The sequence below is a fragment of the Schistocerca nitens genome, chromosome 9, assembly GCF_023898315.1.
Source record: "Schistocerca nitens isolate TAMUIC-IGC-003100 chromosome 9, iqSchNite1.1, whole genome shotgun sequence".
In the NCBI taxonomy this organism is placed as follows: domain Eukaryota; kingdom Metazoa; phylum Arthropoda; class Insecta; order Orthoptera; family Acrididae; genus Schistocerca; species Schistocerca nitens.
The window spans coordinates 327,451,570-327,472,301 of NC_064622.1; the positions used below are offsets into that span (position 1 = coordinate 327,451,570).

Sequence of the window (20,732 nt, forward strand, 5' to 3'; positions counted from 1 at the left end):
ATTTTACAGGAATTGGAGAAAGATACTATTAAGGAAATTTCCGGATAATATGATGATAATAATTAGCGTAAGTAGAAAATAAATTGTGTTCATATACATTTATATGCGCGATGTACTTTGAAGTGTATCGTGTTGATTAGTAGACTGCCGTATCGTGTTCTACAATACGTGGATCTCGATCTGTTACAGCAATATAGGAAAACGAGCAGCAGTCATTAAACCGCCCCCGACCTGTATCTAACAGCTCTCTCCATTCACAAAACAGGACAAGAGACTAAAATCAGAAGGGGGGAGATGCTTACAAAAATAGCAACTCCGAGTTTCCACCGAAAGCAACGGGATCTATAGTTTTGTATTAGACCTCACCAGGTCCGCCTCGTTCGTTAAACACTCCCAACTGGCTAACGGCTATGCAACTTGTTCCTATAGATTACGTGTACGTCCACTAAACTGGAAGACCCGCCATGGAAACAAACTACTGAGGCGACCCTATTCCCGCGCACGGAACCGCACTTGCCAACTCTTCCGAAACTTTACGCCCGAGCAGAACAACTTTGTTGATCAATGGCTACCGACTTTCGAAATACACTCTGCAACCCCGTCTCCGCCCACGAGGGCTCAAAACTTCCTGCTGCACGACACGACGGCTAGCGAACTATTCCTCAGTTTCGTGATATCCATACCGCTCCTTGAAATTATTTAACACTCAGCTCTTTCTGCCAGCAGAAAGCAAGCACTTCCAATGGCAATTTCTTGATAAAGCTAATATGAATTTGCTGCAAGACGTTGCTTTCTGCTAGGATACTGCACATCTACATCTACGTGATTACTCTGCTATTCACAATGAAGTGCCTGGCAGAGGGTTCAATGAACCACCTTCAAACTGTCTCTCTACCGTTCCCTAACGGCGCGCGGTAAAAACGAGCACTTAAATTTTTCTGTACGAGCCCTGATTTCTCTTACTTTATCGTGATGATCATTTCTCCCTATGTAGGAGGGTGCCAACAGAATGTTTTCGCAATTGGAGGAGAAAACTGGTGACTGAAATTTCATTAGAAGATCCCGTCGCAACGAAAAACGCCTTTGTTTTAATGATTGCCACACCAATTCACGTATCATGTCTGTGGCACTATCTCCCCTACGTCGCCATAGTACAAAACGAGCTGCCCTTCTTTGTACTTTTTCCATGTCATCCGTCAGTCCCACCTGATGCGGATCCCACAACGCACAGCAATACTCCAGAATAGGGCGGACAAGCGTGGTGTAAGCAGTCTCTTTAGTACACCTGTTGCACCTTGTAAGTATTCTGCCAATGAATCGCAGTCTTTGGTTTGCTCTACCCACAACATTATCTATGTGATCGTTCCACTTTAGGTTATATGTAATTTTAATCCGTAAGTATGTAGTTTAATTTGCAGTTGTGTGACTCATCGCGTAATAGAAATTTAGTGGATTTCTTTTAGTACTCATGTGAATAGCTTCACACTTTTCTCTATTCAGGGTCAATTTCCACTTTTCGCACCATACAGATATCTTATCTAAATCTTTTTTTTTTTACCTATGGGACTTAACTGCAAAGGTCATCAGTCCCTAAGCTTACACACTACTTAACCTAAATTATGCTAAGGACAAATACACACACACACATGCCCGAGGGAGGACCCGAACCTCCGCCGGGACCAGCCGCACAGTCTAAATCATTTTGCAGTTCGTTTTGGTCATCTTATGACTTTACAAGACGGTAAATGACAGCATCATCTGCAAACACTCTAAGACGGCTACTAAAATTGTCTTCTATATCGTTAATATAGATCAGGAACAATAGAGGGCCTATAACACTTCCTTGGGGAACGTCGGATATCGCTTCTGTTTTACTCGTTGAGTTTCCGTCTGTTAATACGAACTGTGACCTTTCTGACAGAAAATCACGAATCCAGTCGCACAGCTGAGGCGATATTCCATATGCACAAAGTTTGGTTAGAAGACGCTTGTAAGGAACGGTGTTGAAAGCCTGCTGGAAACCTAAAAATATGGAATCAATTTGACATCCCCTGTCGATAGCACTCATTACTTCATGAGTATAAAGACCTAGTTGTGTTTCACAAGAAAGATATTTTCTGAACCCCAGATGCTTCATAATGTTCGAATACAGTATATGTTCTAAAACCCTACTGCAAATTGACGTTATTGACATAGGCCTGTAATTCAACGGATTACTCCTACTTCCCTTTTGGGTACTGTTGTGACTTGAGCAATTTTCCAGTCTTTAGGTACGGATCTTTCTGTGAGTAAGCGGTTGTATATAATTGCTAAATAAGGAGCTATTGTATCAGCATACTCTGAGAGGAACCTGACTGGTGTACAACCTGGACCAGTAGCCTTGCCTTTATTAAGTGATTTAAGCTGCTTTGCGACCCCGACGATACCTAATTCTATGTTTCTCATCTTAGCAGTTGTTCTTGATTGGAATTCAGGAATATTTACTTCTTCTTCTTTGGTGAAGGAGTTTCGGAAAACTCATCAGTGATACCCTTGGCAGCAGTCTCAAACAGTGTGACGGAAGCCAACGCAGCCTGGAGCTGTGAGCGAAGGGTCGCCAACTCAGCTCGTATCTGTACACAGCAATCACAGCTCCCATCCATCACTGCAGTCTCTCCTGTTTGAAGCTCGTAAAAATATGTAACAAACGAACGGTGTACTCGTCTTATTAGCAGCAGAAATTCGAAGTGTTCTGTCACAAACGGTCGAAACGACACTGAGCTATACTAACCAAAACAAACACAAGTTTTTCTACAAAGTGCCATCATGGATGGTCACAAGACTATAAGCAGGGAACGTAGGTTGCAGCCTTAAGTCATTTATGAGGATTAGGGAAACACTGTCCCCGTCACCTACAGACTGGGAAAAACTCCTTTCGGTAAAGGGCTTGTTTAATGGCCAAGCGACACAAGTGGCCGCTTGGAGCTTCAGGGGAGCCCAAGTGTAAAATTTGTATATTTCCACATATCGTCGTTACATGACTTTGTTAATAGAACATTTGTCTTTCAAATAAAAAAAATTGTATGTTCCTTTTGTGTTGTATGCATTTGTTGGCGTATTATGTTTAAAGCATCAACTTAAAATTAGATGGAAGTTTTCTATATTTCTGTCGCACTTTATCTGATGGAAAGTTATTAAACTAAAAAAAATGTATTTTCATTGCTTCCACTCAGTTTAATAGTACATTTTTAATGAAGCCAGAACAATATAATATCTGTACTTCTTTCTGGTTTCACTAAGCTTTTGAAGGCCTCAGAAGCTAACTTAAATGGAAATCAACTGTTTCTTCTTTGGATATGTAGGACTTGAATAAGATTAAGAAATTTCTGTTACAGAGGATTATGTATCTATTATCATTTTAGAAGAATAAAAAAAGATTTAGAGACTTATTAGATTTAGAGTTCTTCGAAGAGCCCAAGGATAGACAACTGGAGAGGGGGAGGAGTACTATATTATTTGTCAGCTGTGTGGAAAAATGTTCTCGAACCCACTCTGCCTCCTCTCTGCACCCTCAATTACAATAGCCACAGGCAGAGTACAGGATGGAGAAGCTAATAAAATGGATCGGAAAATACGAGTATTTCTTGCACCTTAAGGTAGGCAACCAACCTCACATCATCCGCTCCCAGATGTGGACGACTAAGTTAGGTTGCCTATTTTAAGATGCATGTGATATTCGTATTTTCCGATCCAGTTTGAGTTTGTCCACCCTGTGTATATTTATGTGTAAGCATTTTATAATGCCATACAGTACAATAACAATAACAATATTAATTTGTTTTTCAAGTTATTGCCTTCCAGTTAGTGTCCATTCTGCCATCTCAGTAATGGAGGTGACTTTCTTGTCAGTTACGACGATATGAAAGTAAGGACAACGTAACACCCAATCCCCGGGCGCAGAAAATCTCCGACCTGTGTGAGATCTGAACCCGGGCCCCATCGATTAACAATCTTGAAAGATATCATGTTTACACCAGTGACAGTTAAACTTTTTATTTCCACTACTGCAATATCAGCCTTAGGCCATTATCAAGTGCAGATGTTTTGGCTTTAAGCCATGTCTGCTTTATTCAAGCTAACACATTTATAGGCCGGCCACAGTGGCCGAGCTGTTCTAGGCGCTTCATTCCGGTACCGTACGACTGCCACGGTCACAGGTTCGAATCTTGCCTCGGGCATGGATGTGTATGATGTCCTTAGGTTAGTTAGGTTTGAGTACTCCTAGGGGACTGATGACCTCAGATGTTAAGTCCCATAGTGCTCAGAGCCATTTGAACCATTTGAACACATTTATATGTCGTTGTCATTTGCTGTTATATCGATTTGTAACGCTGCTAAGTACTGCGAGCACACATGTCCATATATCGTAAAACAGCACAGTCTGTACATATATATGTTCGTTCCACCATCACTAGTAACTTTTGCACTAAACCACAGCAGCTAACTACTGTTTACAGGCTGCTGTGGATTAGTGCAAAAGTTACTAGTGATGGTGGAACGAACATATGTATGTACAGACTGTGCTGTTTTACGACATATGGACATGTGCGCTCGCACTTATTAGCAGCGCTACGAATGTATATAACAGCAAATGACAACGACATATAATATCCTCTGTTATGCCAGCGTTGCCTGGATCTCCGCCCCCACCCAATTTTACAAGGCCCTCCAAATCCTTGAACGCCATGCGCTCCGCCTTGCCTTCCGTATCCGCCTTCCTTCCCCCACACGACTCCTGTATGAACTGATCCCCTTCCCCCACCTCCTCCTGTTCCTCCAACATCTCCGCATCCTTTACATCGTCCGCAGGCTTGATCCCCCCCACCCTCTGGTTTCCTCCTTCCTCTCCACCCCCCGCCCGTTGCCGCGCCTCTATCGCTGTATCCCTCCCTCTCTCCACCTCCACACCCTCCATCTCTTCATCAGGGCAATTTCCAACGCCTCCCCCTCCCGGATGACGAACTTCGCCGTGACATCTACCCTTCCATGCAACTATAACCTGGCCTTGTTCCCCCCCTCCCCAGGGCCCCCTTTTTCCTCTCCCCTCCTTCTCCCAGAGCGGATTTTCCTCCTTCCTGCGCTCCCCTGAGACCCTGCACCCCATACTTGCCTCTTTCCTTCCCACATCCCTCCCTACCTGGCCCTCTTCAGCGCGCCCCCCGCTCATCTCCCCCATCTCTTCCCCTCCCTCCCTTCTTCCGGCCTCCACCATCTCCTTGCACCTGGCAGATCCTCTGTTTTGATCATTGTCAGTGTGCCACATCAGTGTTGCGTTTAGTGCTGTTTCTCCTGTGCGACAAGAGGTGTGATTTTAATTGTGTACTGCCTTGAGGTTCGTCGTCAGTGTTTGTTATGTGCTACGCCATCCGTCGATACCTTTTATGCTCCAGTCATACTGTGCCTTGTGTTCTTTTAATTGTCGCAGTGTGTGGCATTTTGTGTGTGCTACTTTTAAACAGTTTTTTATCTCCATTTTACAGTCTCACCCCGTTTTTTGTCTATTGCCTTCCATGATGTTCCCCATTTTTTATATCTATGTTCACCATATTCTCTCCTTTGTTATTTTTAAATGTCTTCTATTGTTTGTTCTATGTCTTTCGGCTGAAGAGTAGCGCATATGCTGCTGCCAGCCCGCCCCGATGGGGAATTGAAATACAATAAAGGAAAAAAAACATATAAATGTGTCAGCTTGTATAAAGCAGACATGGCTTAGAGCCATAACATCTGCACTTGATAATGGGCTAAGGCCGAAATTGCAATAGTGGAAATAAAAAGTTTAACTATCACTGACGTAAACATGATGTCTTTCAAGAAATTTCACATGACTGTGGATCCGAGTTATGAAAAGTTAATTGATTAACAATCTGCCACGCTGACCCCGAAGCTTTATTTTAATAATGACGATGGTGATGATCGTGGCGAAACACCGATGGCTGTTCACTGTTCCTACCACATAGAAAGACACCCACAGCACAGTACCATGTTGGCTATTCCGTTCCATCCATTTCTTCCTCACCCTGTTTGACCGGCGGCCTCCCTGCCCCGTAGGTGCAGAGCTGTGCTTCTGTACAGATGGTTCGAGTGCGCAATACGGCCTGGTGTGGTAAAGAAATAACTGTGGCCCTTCCTGCTCTGCGTGTTACAGGCGACGTGGACAGCTGCGGGCTGTCGCCGCTGGTGCAGGGGCAGTTCACGCCGCTGCCCGAGGCGCTGTGCTGGGTCATCCTGGAGCTGCAGGCGGCCGGCCAGCCCGCCGTGCCCGAGCGCATCCGCTCGGCGCTGTGCCACGCCTTCCCCGACATGACGCCGCCCACGCAGGAGAACGTCTACGACGCGCTCGCCGCGCTCACCGCCGACCGCAAGGTGACGCTCACCACTAACTAGCCTAGCCTGCGTGCTTACCGACCACTGTGACTCACCTGCTAACGAATACCAGGGCCGTGGAACACCAGAAAGTTGCTACGGCACGGTTCAGTGATGATGGCATCCACTAGTTTCTCAACTACTTTTTTAAGTAATGAGAGGGAGAGGGGATCAAACCAGATCACTGATTTCGGCTGATATGAATTAGTAGTCTATTTCCGCTTGTTCTCTCAAGTTTAGCTTCCATTTTGTGCACAGTATTGGGACGACAAACCCAGTCGCCTTCTTCTGGTGCTGTGAGCTATGCTGTCTACTCACTGCGTTGACTGTAGCCAATCTGATTGGCGTCTGTTGTATTAATCACGTGCAGTTGGCATCAAATACAGGGTGATCAAAAAGTCAGTATAAATTTGAAAACTGAATAAATCACGGAATATTGTAGATAGAGAGGTACAAATTGACACACATGCTTGGAATAACATGGGGTTTTATTAGAACCAAAAAAATACAAAAGTTCAAAAAATTTCCGACAGATGGCGCTTCATCTGATCAGAATAGCAATGATTAGCATAACAAAGTAAGACAAAGAAAAGATGTATAGCATGTCCGGAGTTATGGTGAGGCATTGGCGTCGGATGTTTTTCAGCGTCCCTAGAGATGTCGGTCGATCACGATACACTTGCGACTTCAGGTAACCCCAAAACCAATAATCGCACGGTCTGAGGTCTGGGGACCTGGGAGACCAAGCATGACGAAATTGGCGGCTGAGCACACGATCATCACCAAACGATGCGCGCAATAGATCTTTCACGCGTCTAGCAATACTTTCTTTTTCTAATAAAATGGTTCAAATGGCTCTGAGCACTATGGGACTTAACATCTATGGTCATCAGTCCCCTAGAACTTAGAACTACTTAAACCTAACTAACCTAAGGACAGCACACAACACCCAGCCATCACGAGGCAGAGAAAATACCTGACCCCGCCGGGAATCGAACCCGGGAACCCGGGCGTGGGAAGCGAGAACGCTACCGCACGACCACGAGATGCGGGCTTTTTCTAATAAAAGCCCATGTCATTCCAAGCATGTGTGTCAATTTTTATCTCTCTATCTACATTATTCCGTGGTTTATTAAGTTTTCAAATTTATACTGACTTTTTGATCGCCCGGTATATCAGGGTATCCCAGGGGAATGGTCAATATTCAAGGACATGATGGGAACGGTCAGTCAAAGCAAAAAAACGTGTCGGTACATTGTCATTGTTTACAACGTACCACACTATTGTGGAGGAAGTCGATGCAAATAACTTTATATAACACTTCTCCGGTCTTCCAAGCCGGGAAACTATCTCAAATTGGCCTATAAGAGATATCTAAGCTACAGCGCATGCGCATCGCCCGATATTTTTAATATTCTCTCGCTGTCTTCCCGCGAACTATTAATCCTAGAAAATAAATGAAAAGGATCTTTTTTGTACAAAATTAAATGTAACTTACAAACGTACAAAAGTGATATAAAAATCCTGAGGCATCACTAATGCAAATTAGACTCACATCTTTCAGCGAAACTGTAAAGCACACGTGTACAACGATAGTGTGGTAAAAGTGTGTTTTACGAAGTCAGTATTATGTTGTCCTGCAAAGAGAAACAATTCATTAACGTTAAAAGTAGTAAATAAGTGCCCAGTTTTATAGACCCTACTTCGTGGAAACAAATTTATTCTCTTAATGTTGAAAAAGACATATAGCAGGGAGTTTTCTACTTTGCCCTGAGGTCATTTACAAACACTAGTTCAGGTTTACTGTAAATCACAATATGAAAAAATCATAATCACCCCGTTATTATTATTATTATTATTACTGTTTTACAAACACTGAGTATCGCAACGTTATGGAAAAAAAGTAAAACATGATTTCTTTCGAAAAGTAGGAATTTATTTTGTTTCCTTTTAGACAAATTTTTACATTCAATTTTCGAACGTTGTTTTCCTTTCCACAGTTCCACAAACTTATTACATTAATTTTCCCATCCCTGTCTTGATGAGCTTACTCGTAAGATTAATTTTCTCAGTCCCATCTTCATGATCATATCCGTAATAATGCAATCCCTGTTTAGATGAACACACAGACAAGAGTTTTTTTCTCAGCCCTGTCTTTTTACAGTAAATACATACCTATGAATAAAGTAAATTTCCTTTACTTCACGTCTATGGTCAGAAATTTTTAGTCATCAGACTACTGTTTTCGGTCTATAATGACCATCTTCAGATCTGTTGTATAAAAACATGTCCCAGTATTCTGGAGCATATTTTTATAAAACAGATCTAAAGATGGCCGTTGTAGACCGAAACCGGTAGTCTGATGACAAAAAATTTGTGACCATAGACATGAAGTAAAGGAAATTTATTCTGTATTCGGGTCACTGTTCAATACGCGATCATGTCGCAGCGTGTGAGAATAGGATTAAAATTATGAATAAGCCTAGGACTTTTTATTTCTTCATGGATTGTGGCCCAAAGTTCTAGACTGATGCATAACATTATTCCTAGGTATGTTTAGCCATGTTAGTCCAATTGCTGAATTGCATAATTCCACATGTAATTTGTTAAAAAATGTCATTGAAGTAATTTTATACTAAACCAAGGATCAATAACTAAGAACCTGAGATGTTAGTCTTTGCCTAATCATCATGTTTATCTTTGCTTTATCATCTTTCGAATCAGTAATGTACTTGAGAACGGGCTTATAACGCGAAACTTAGGTTGTGAAATAACCATAATAAAATTTGTTAAAAAGGCAAAAAACAGTGTTAGATTCAGTTAATAAAGTTTGTTTTATTTAAAAAACTTTAAGAGTTTCAGCACGCCCTCCTACGTCTTTTTCTGAAAATAAAGAAGAATTGCAGCACCACTGTGTCATTAAGTTACAGCTTTTTGCCATTACTCAGCGATTATTTTTAATTTGATGACGCGGCGTTGTAGAAGGTTAAGTGGGAAGTTAGAGAGAGAGTTGATGTTTTCTTCCTGATGACGCATATTGTGATATTCTCTGAAGGTTTTGTTCCCTTTATTGGAAAAAGAAAAAAATAGTAAGAATTATTCATCGAAGGGAAGCATAACACGAAAGTGTAAGATTTTATGGCTTATACGTATATTGTCTTTCTGAAGCAGGTTTATCAGTATTGTTTATTTTATTCAGAGCTATTCATTACAAGGTGTCAACCCATCTTTTCGTTAAGGTACGTGACATAATTGAATTGTAGACAACAAGGTGCTTACAAGGGAACCTCCCCATCGCACCCCCCTCAGATTTAGTTATAAGTTGGCACAGTGGATAGGCCTTGAAAAACTGAAAGATCAATCGAGAAAATAGGAAGAAGTTGTGTGGAACTATGAAAAAATTAAGCAAAATATACAAACTGAGTAGTCTATGCGCAAGATAAGCAACTTCAAGGACAGTGTCAGCTCAGGTGCGCCGTGGTCCCGTGGTTAGCGTGAGCAGCTGCAGAACGAGAGGTCCTTGGTTCAAGTCTTCCCTCGAGTGTAAAATTTACTTCCTTTTTTTCCGCAAAGTTATGATCTGTCCGTTAGTTCATTGACGTCTCTGTTCACTGTAATAAGTTTAGTGTCTATGTTTTGCGACCGTACCGCAAAACCGTGCGATTAGTAGACAAAAGGACGTGCTTCTCCAATCGGAACCGATAACATTTGATCGCAAGGTCATAGGTCAACCGATTCCTCTACAGGAAAACACGTCTGATATATTCTATACGACACTGGTGACGGCATGTGCGTCACATAATGGTCTGAAAATAAAAAATAAAAATTTTCACTCGAGGGAAGATTTGAAACAAACACCTTTCTTTCCGCAGCTGCTCACTCTAACCACGAGACCACGGCGCTCCTAATCTTAGAATGTCCTCGATGTTAGTTATCTCGCACATGGACTACTCAGTTTGTATATTTTGCTTATTTTTTTCATAGTTCCACACAACTTCTTCCTGTTTGCTTGATTGATCTGTGTTCAGTTTTTCAAGGCCTATCCACTGTGCCAACTTATAACTAAATCTGAGGGGGGTGCGATGGGGAGGTTCCCTTGTTAGTAGAGATCCTGAGGAAAGCTAGGCCACATGCACTAATAACAAGAACACAATAAATGCCTCAAAGAAATCTTTTGGCAGCGGTAGGGCCCGAGGATGGTGGTACTGTGCCGCTGTTATGTGAGACAGTGAAGACATTCTCAAGATAAAGCTGTGGTGGTACTTTTTCTCATATACACCGAAGAGCCAAAGAAATTGGTACACCCGCGAGAGCCAATAAGGACTCGACTAATATGTACGGATGTGCTGGAGGCAATTGACACCATGAATCCTGCAGGGCTGCCCATAAGTCCGTAAGACAACGAGGGGGTGGAGATCTCTTCTGAACAGTACGTTGCAAGGCATCCCAGATGAGCTCAATAATGTTCATGTTTGGTGGCCAGCAGAAGTATTTAAACTCAGACGAGTGTTCCTGGCGCCACTCTGTAGAAATTCTGGACGTGTGGGGTGTCGCTTTGTCCTGCTGGAGTTGCCCACGACCGTCGGAATGCGCGATGGACATGAATGGATGCAGCTGATCAGACAGAATGCTTACGCACGTGTTACATGTCAAAGCCGTATTTAGATGTACCAGGGGTCCGATATCACTACAACTGCACACGTCCCACACCATCACAGAGCCTCCATCAGCTTGAACAGTCCCGTGCTGACATGGAGGGTCCATGGATTCATGAGGTTGTCTCCATACCCGTACACGTCCATCCGCTGGACACAATTTAAAATGAGACTCGTGCGATCAGGCAACGTGTTTCCAGTCATCAACAGTCCAATGTCGGTGTTGGCGGGCCCAGGCGAGGCGTAAGCTCTATGTCATGCAGTCAGCAACGGGAACATGTGTGGGCCTTCGACTCCGTTCGCAAGCTGACTCTTGGTGATGGACCAGAACTGAAATCTGCAGCAATTTCCGGAAGGGTTGCACTTCTGTCATGTTGACCGATTCTGTTCAGTCATATTGGTTCCGTTCTTGCAGCATCTTTTTCCGGCTGCAGCAATGTCAGAGATTTGATGTTTTACCGGGTTCCTGATACGGTACACTCGTGAAAGCCCAACTTCGTCGCTACCTCGGAGATGCTGTGTCTCATCGATCGTGCGCCGACTATAGCACCATGCTCAAACTAACTTGAATCTTGATAACCTGCTATTGGAGCAACAGTAACCGATCGAACAACTGCGCCAGACACTTGTTATATAGACGTTGCCGACCGCAGCGCCGTATTCTGCCTGTTTACATATCTCTCTATATGAATAGGCATGCCTACACCAGTTTCTTTGTCGATTCAATGTATATCATGTTACTTAAAATCCGTCTTGATTGCAAATTTTTTTATTATTCATATGACCGGTTTCGGTTCATTCAGAACCATCTTCAGATCTGTAAAAATAATTATACTAATTTACTATTTCACGAAAGCAAATCTTTTTCATCCTATCTAATCAACATCAAATGTACCAGAACGTACCTGATATTTCAGTTACAGGAGTAACCCGTCCAAATCCAGCAACTTTCACATGCTACGTCACATAAAATTGGTTGGCAAAGTGCACGTCATTTATATTAAATATAACACTATTACCGACAGGTGGCGTCTGGTACATTTGTTACATTCCATTTGCACATACTGTATTCAGTAGATCTTTTTTATAAAAAATATTTAATTAAAATATGTAGATGTCAAAGCTAAAATCTGTACTTGTCAGGATTAAAAAACAGTAAAATTATCGTTTTTATACGATCTAAAAGGCATAGGGCGATTTATATATCTATGTTGCTGGTGTGAACTTGTTTTCTTCTACGGTCTGCTTCCGTGGTTCCCGCCACTTTGGTGTTGTGCCGCGGTCCGCTCAGTCGTCTGCTGTCCATCGCCGCGGGCAAGAGGGCCGCACAGGAGGGCCCCGTCAACGACGCCAGGCGTTGCACGCGTCTTCCGGCTTCTCCACCGCGCACCATCTCTCATCCCTCGGCCTGGATCTCCATACGTAACAGTTTTCATCTTAGTAGGTCGTCATAAATGCTAAAATAGGCGTTATGATTGAATTCGCTTTGTTCGTTGAGGATTAAATCCGGATTTTTATTTTTCCGGGTGTATATTTCGATCTCTTCTGAAATGTTAAGAAACCGTCCCTTGTGAACTCTATGCAGGATGTCTAAGTTGTTTTCAATATTCGTGACTGAGTGCTTTGTCGCAGCCATATGCGCGCCAAAAGCTGTTTTGTTTTGAGAGTAGGTGTGCTCCCTGAATCTGGTTTCAAAGTTCCTACCAGTCTGCCCTATATATTGTTTACAGCAGTCATTACATTTGATCTTATATACACCTGAATCCTGAAATTTATTCCTACTATTACATATTCTATGCCGGAGCTTCAATTTTAACGTGTTATTTGTTCGGAACCCTATTTTAACGTCGGATTTACGAAAGTATCTTTCAATTTTGTCTGCAATTCTTCCATTGTAAGTGAGAGCTACATATTTTTTCTTGTTGTTCCTCTTAACTGCTACTTGACTTCCTTCTGTTTGTTCCATTTGCCTCTTCTTTATCTTCCTATAAATATTCATCACCTGCTTACACGTATATCCGTTCGCTACGGCTACTTGTTTTAAAATACTTAACTCCTTTTCTACTTCGTGTTGGCTTAGTGGCAATCTTAGTAGCCTGTATATCATCGAAGTAAAATATGCCCATTTGTATCGCGGTGGGTGACAAGAGCGCTCATTGATAACTAGATCTGAATATTGAAAACAACTTAGACATCCTGCATAGAGCTCACAAGGGACGGTTTCTTAACATTTTAGAAGAGATCGAAATATACACCCAGAAAAATAAAAATCCGGATTTAATCCTCAACGAACAAAGCGAATTCAATCATAACGCCTATTTTAGCATTTATGAGGACCTACTAAGATGACAACTGTTACGTATGGAGATCCAGGCCGAGGGATGAGAGATGGTGCGCGGTGGAGAAGCCGGAAGACGCGTGCAACGCCTGGCGTCGTTGACGGGGCACTCCTGTGCGGCCCTCTTGCCCGCGGCGATGGACAGCAGACGACTGAGCGGACCGCGGCACAACACCAAAGTGGCGGGAACCACGGAAGCAGACCGTAGAAGAAAACAAGTTCACACCAGCAACATAGATATATAAATCGCCCTATGCCTTTTAGATCGTATAAAAACGATAATTTTACTGTTTTTTAATCCTGACAAGTACAGATTTTAGCTTTGACATCTACATATTTTAATTAAATATTTTTTATAAAAAAGATCTACTGAATACAGTACGTGCAAATGGAATGTAACAAATGTACCAGACGCCACCTGTCGGTAATAGTGTTATATTTAATATAAATGACGTGCACTTTGCCAACCAATTTCATGTGACGTAGCATGTGAAAGTTGCTGGATTTGGACGGGTTACTCCTGTAACTGAAACATCAGGTACGTTCTGGTACATTTGATGTTGATTAGATAGGATGAAAAAGATTTGCTTTCGTGAAATAGTAAATTAGTATAATTATTTTTACAGATCTGAAGATGGTTCTGAATGAACCGAAACCGGTCATATGAATAATAAAAAAATTTGCAATCAAGACGGATTTTAAGTAACATTATAAAATCACTGATTGCGGTTATCCCGTAAGACATTATGTCTGTTTTTGTCAATGTATATCGTCAGCTGAAGTCCCTCGTCCATGCAATAGGATCGATAACCACAAATTGGCATCAATTTGTTTCAGTCATTTCCCGTCTTCCCTATCAAGACACGCCAAAAGTTTCGCACTCTAAGACATTATCATGGGTCGTGATGAAATCATACTGTGTAACTACGTCTTCATCCCCGTCGAATTTTATTTCAGTGGCTTTACTTCAGCTCGTGTAGAGTACTCTGCCCTGTGTTGCGCTGTAGCCAGAGCAGCGTGTTTTCGCCGCGCCAGCTGGTGCTTCCCACCAAGCCGCTGCCTCCATACGGAGCCTCCAGTGCTCCCAGTGCTCCTATGAAATTCATTCGTTACAACGAGCTCCGTGAAATTAGCGGCCAGCGGCCGCACCCCGTTCTGCGAGCTGACCACTGCGGCACCTACGACAGCCGTAACAAGGCCAGCCCTCGCTTGGCAACTGTCGTCGGGTGCTTTGTTGCTGTGAACGACAAGTACCGTTACTGAATGGAACAAGTGTGGTTCCAATCAAGACCGCACCACACACCGCCGACATCTGCACTGCTAGCTAGTTAGTTAAATGTCCGTAAATCATCTAAACAATTTTTAATGCAAATGATGTGGACCGAGTAAGCTTGCATAACAGGTATAAGTGATTATTTATACCATTAATGCACAAATTTTTGTTCTACATGCAGTTACACTTTAAACTAACGTCTTTTTTCTTTCACAAACTACACTAATGGCCATTAAAATTGCTACCCCAAGAAAAAATATTCATTGGACAAATATACTAGAGCTGACATGTGATTACATTTTCACGCAATTTCGGTGCATAGATCCTGAGAAATCAGTACCCAGAACAACCACTACTGGCCGTAATAACGGCCTTGATACGCCTGGGCATTGAGTCAAACAGAGCTTGGATGGCGTGTGCAGGTACAGCTGCCCATCCAGCTTCAACACGATACCACAGTCCATCTAGAGTAGTGACTGGCGTATTGTGACGAGCCAGTTGCTCGGCCACCATTGACCAGACGTTTTCAATTGGTGAGAGACCTGGAGATGCTGGCTAGGGCAGCAGTCGAACATTTTCTGTATCCAGAAAGACCCGTACAGGACCTGCAACATGCGGTCGTGCATTATCCTGCTGAAATGTAGGGTTTCGCAGGGATCGAATGAAGGGTAGAGCCACGGGTCGTAACACATCTGAAATGTAACGTCCACTGTTCAAAGTGCCGTCAATGCGAACAAGAGGTGACCCAGACGTGTAACCAATGGCACCCCATACCATCACGAAAGGTGATACGCCAGTATGGTGATGACGAACACACGCTTCCAATATGCATTCACCGCGATGTCGCCAATCACGGATGCGACCATCATGATGCTGTAAACAGAATCTGGACTTATCCGAAAAAATGACGTTTTGCCATTCGTGCACCCAGATTCGTCGTTGAGTACACCATCGCAGGCTGTCCTGTCTGTGATGCAGCGTCAAGGGTAACAGCAGCCATGGTCTCCGAGCTGATAGTCCATGCTGCTGCAAATGTCGTCGAACTGTTCGTACAGATGGTTGTTGTCTTACAAACGTCCCCATCTGTTGACTCAGGGATCGAGACGTGGCTACACGATCCGTTACAGGCATGCGGATAAGATGCCTGTCATCTCGACTTCTAGTGATACGAGGCAGTTGGGATCCAGCACGGCGTTCCGTACTACCCTCCTGAACCCACCGATTCCATATTCTGCTAACAGTCATTGGTTCTCGACCAACGCGAGCAGCAATGTCGCGATATGATAAACCGCAATCGCGATAGATTACAATCCGACCTTTAACAAAGTCGGAAACGTGATGGCACGCATTTCTCCTCCTTACACGAGGCATAGCAATAACGTTTCACCAGGCAACGCCGGTCAACTGCTGTTTGTGTATGAGAAATCGTTTGGAAACTTCCCTCATGTCAGCACGTTGTAGGTGTCGCCACCGGCGCCAACCTTCCGTGAATGCTGTGAAAAGCTGATCATTTGCATATCACAGCATCTTCCTCCTGTCGGTTAAATTTCGAGTCTGTTGAACGTCGTCTTCGTGGTGTAGCAATTATAATGGCCAGTAGTGTGCTAATTATTAAATAAAAACATCGTCTATCGAATAGAAGGGGTTGTCCAGAAGAAATGATTTCAGGTTAGAGTTAAAACTTCCAGACGCTTTATGTCGTGTAGGTATTTTCAGTCCATTACTCACACAAAGATAAACGGCAGTAACAAATCAAGTGAAACGTAACGAGCCACTGGACAACATAGGTCTCTTATATAAAATACTCAATAAATATCCCATGTGGAAGGACGATTAAGCTTTAACGTCCCATAGACACTGAGGTCATTAGAGATGGAACACCCGATCGGAATGTTTCAAGAGTTGGAAGGAAACCGGCCGTGCCCTTTCAAAGGAACCATCCAGACATTTGTCTGGAGCGATATAGGGAAATCACGGAAAATATAAATCTGGATGGCCGGACTCAGATTTGAACAATCTTCCTCCCGAATGCGAATCCAGTGCGCTAACCACTGCGTCCCTTCGCTCCAGAAAATATCCCTGGACGACCGCAGAAAGTTTGTCGGTGGAATATGCGTTCGCTTTGCATCTGTCAGACCGCCAAGCGTACCACTGTAAGTGGATTCGTCGATTGTAAAATTTGGGATGTACAATCCACTGTCATTTCATACCACGCATTACTTGTTGTTTTTAGCTTCAATCGGAAGACAGATTTGATGCAACTCTTCACGTACCTGTTCATTCCTCTCCTTCTGTTTGAACCCCGATACTTAGCCTCCATCAACAATTTTTATTCTTCACACTTCCCTAAACTACCAAATTCACGATTCCTTCATGCCTAAAAATGTGTCCTATCAGTTGATCACTTCTTGTAGTCATGTTTCTTCATATATTTCGTTTTCTCAAATGGTTCAAATGGCTCTGAGCACTATGGGACTCAACTGCTGAGGTCATTAGTCCCCTAGAACTTAGAACTAGTTAAACCTAACTAACCTAAGGACATCACAAACATCCATGCCCGAGGCAGGATTCGAACCTGCGACCGTAGCGGTCTTGCGGTTCCAGACTGCAGCGCCTTTAACCGCACGGCCACTTCGGCCGGCTCGTTTTCTCATTTCGAGTCATTGCTTCCTCATTTAGTAAACCGATCTACCCATCAGGTCTTTAGCATTCTTCTCTATCACTTTATTTCGAAACCCTTCTCTTTTTCTCTGGGTTGTTATCGCCCACGTCCACGTTCCGCGTTACCTTCAGAAAAGATTTCCTGGCACTTAACTCTATATTCTATTTTAATAAATTCCTCTTTTTCAGAAACCAGTTTGCCTTTTACATCTTATCTACTTCGGCCATCGTTAGTTACTTGCTGCCCATATAACAAAACTCAGCTACTTCTGTCAGTGTCTCGTTTCCTCCTCTAATTCCCTCAGCAGCACCTGATTTAATTCGACAACATTCCGTTGACCTTGTTTTATATTTGTTCGTGTTTATGTTGTGATCTCTTTTCATGACGCCACCCACTTCGTTCCTGGGAAAGCCTCTAGCAGAATTACTATGACATCGGGAAACCTCAACAAAAATTTTTTTCACTGTAGTTTAATTCCAGTCTCTAAGTTCTCTGCTTTCTTTCGCGGTTTGCTTAATGTGCACATGGAGTAACACTGAGGACAGTATTATACAGATTTTTTTTACAAAAAGTGGATGTTTCACTGACTCACAATCATTTTTAGTCAATTTGTTGCGCCTCTTTCGCTCTTTATTAGAAATTTGATTTCATTTCTAGCAGCCCCCTAATCGCGACACAGACACGCAAAGAGCGCTGGTGTGGCGAAGCGGCAACCGTGTGGAAATGCCTAGCCGGCTAGCTGGCTAGCGCCGCCTGGAGAATGTACGCGCCGCACGCCGTTCCCCGCGGAATTTGCCCTTGCTGTCCTATCTGGCTCATATCTAGAGAGCACGCCGGGCTCGCCAGATGAACTGCTCAGACGCGCGGCTTTTATCAAGCTGCGACCACAAGTGGTGGAGCCTGAGGATGGCGGTAATGTGCCGCCGAAACTACTCGTATGAGGCAGTAAAGACATCCTCAAGCTGTGATGGTACTTTTTCTCATATAATTTAATGTCACATTAGGTTCATAGCAAGGGTCGCGACTGCAATACATCCCAGAATGGAAACATCGTCTACAAAACCTACGTTTATTGACGTGTCCACTAAACAAATTTTACATTACGAAGCTAATCACGTCCGTGGAGTAAAAACGTGATGTATTAAACAGCCTTAAGGAGACAGTTATCAACATACCAAGTGCTTTAATGAGAACACAGACCAATGTGGAAATCGTGGTCGCCTTTGACAGCCAAAATTGCTGATGTGGAGCCTATATTTTATTCTTTGTCGTCAGTTCGAAATAAGTCCATCAGGATGAACAGTACAAGTGAATGAAGGCTATTTTTGGGTGTAATGTTGAAGAAAGGCCCATCGACTTTGCCAATTCGCCGTGTACTGTTGTAAGAGTACGCTTCGTATGTAAATGTCGTGTGACTAGGGCCTCCCGTCAGGTAGACCGTTCGCCGGGTACAAGTCTTTCAAGTTGACGCCACTTCGGTGACTTGCACATCGATGGGGATGAGATGATGATGATTAGTACAACACAACACCCAGTCCCTGAGCGGAGAAAATCTCCCATCCAGCCGGGAATCGAACCCGGGCCCTTAGGATTCACATTCTGTCGCGCTGACCACTCAGCTACCGGGAGCGGACGCTTCGTGTATACTGGGATAGCGTTCCTTATTTAAACTTTGTTGAAAAGGAGTGTTATTGAGGTGTGTACTTAAAATTCTGCCAGTCTATCTTCTTAAGAAGTAGTTTTCTTTCCTATTTGGTATGGCTGCATTAAGTTTAGTTTGGCTGGAGTATCTACTTCACTCCATCGTTGTCTGGGAACATGAAGTCCATGATCGGTTCATCTGGACCTAAGGACCTAGTTCATTCCACGTAAACACATCCCACACCATTATGGATCCATCATTAGCCTGTACAGTGCCTTTTTGACAACTTCGATCAACGGCTTCGTGTGGTCCGCGCCACATTCGAACCCTACCATCAGCTTTTACCAACATAAATCGGGGCTCATCCTATCAGGCCACTGTTTTCCAGTCCTCTAGCGTGCAACCGATACGGTCAAGAGCCCAGAGAGGTGCTGCAGACGATGTCGTGCTGTTAGCAAAGACACTCGCGTCAGTTGTCCACTACCATAGCCCGGCAACACCAAATTTCACTGCCCTCTCCTAACGGATACGATCGTCGTATGTCCCACATTGATTTCTGCGGTTATTTCACACACTGTTGCTTGTCGGTAAGGACTGAGAACTCTACGCAAACGCCGCTGCTCTCGGTCGTTAAGTAAAGTCATCGGCTACTGCTTTGTCCGTGGAGAGAGGCAATGCGTGAAATTTTATATTCTCGGCACACTCTTGACGCTGTGCATCTCGGAATGTTGAAATCCCTAACGATGTCCGAAATGGAATGTCCCATGCCTGTACCTGTTTAATTTCATACGTGCTACCATAACCATATCGGAAAACTTTTCACATGAATCATCTGAATACAAATGACAGCTCCGTCAATGCATTGCCCTTTTATGTCTTGTTTATACGATACTACCGCCATCTGTATATGTGCATATCGCTATCCAGTGACTTTTGTCACCTCAGCGTATCTTTGTACTTCGCACTGTTATCATTGCTCTTTTGCGAAAATAGTAACAACGTTAACCTGGCACTTTTGTAACTATTGTTGGCTATATGGACTTTGCTGCTCAAAGCTAAAAATAAATTAAAAAAACTGTGAACGAGGATCACCGGACTACAATTGTCTTTGGTGTAAAGGGTAGACCAGCGGCGAGGGAACAGTGTCGGGTGGTGTTCGGTTCGCATTCGCTGGTGCTCGCCCGTGCGCCGCTAGTTGTCGGTCTTTCAGTAAACCATCAGAGGAAGTTCGCACCTCTCTGCTTCGGCGCTCGTAACACGGAGAGCATTCGTCAGATGCTTTGCGTGCGGTCAGCTTTTGTTGACTTGACTTGCGTGGGTGACTGAGTGGTCGGAAGAGAATGAAATGTAGGTGATAGAAGAATTTACAGGGGCGGATAAATATATGGAAGCACCACAAACACAACACATTACCATGCCTAATAAACTGTAAGAAATCAACTGACATTCAAAACAGTTTCCAGTCGTCTCAGAATGAATAAACAAACATCTGTATGGTTTTATAGGGACTCTCATAACATTCTTCCTGGAAAACAGTGCCAAGTTCAGGCAACGATGATGGATGTGAGTAGCGATCAGGAATCCTTCTCTTCAAAGTGGACTACACTGGCTCAATAATATTGAGATTTGACAACTGTGGTGGCCAGTGAAATGCGACAATTCGCCGTCGTGCTCACAAAACCGGTTCTCGACGATGCAAGCTGTGCGAACAGGGACCCTGTCGTCTTGGAACACAGCATCACTATCAGGGAGAAAACAGT

At 43.5% G+C, this 20,732-nt stretch overlaps 1 protein-coding gene across 2 annotated transcripts in view; it reads left to right on the plus strand.

The window, feature by feature from the left end:
• Positions 1-20,732, plus strand: part of LOC126203336 (mucin-17) — a 401,673-nt gene that overhangs the window by 276,347 nt on the left and 104,594 nt on the right. For both annotated transcript variants that reach the window (XM_049937620.1, XM_049937621.1), the window contains exon 3: positions 6,185-6,402. In XM_049937620.1, the coding sequence (XP_049793577.1) occupies positions 6,185-6,402 (218 nt within the window). The remainder of the gene's footprint in view (positions 1-6,184; positions 6,403-20,732) is intronic.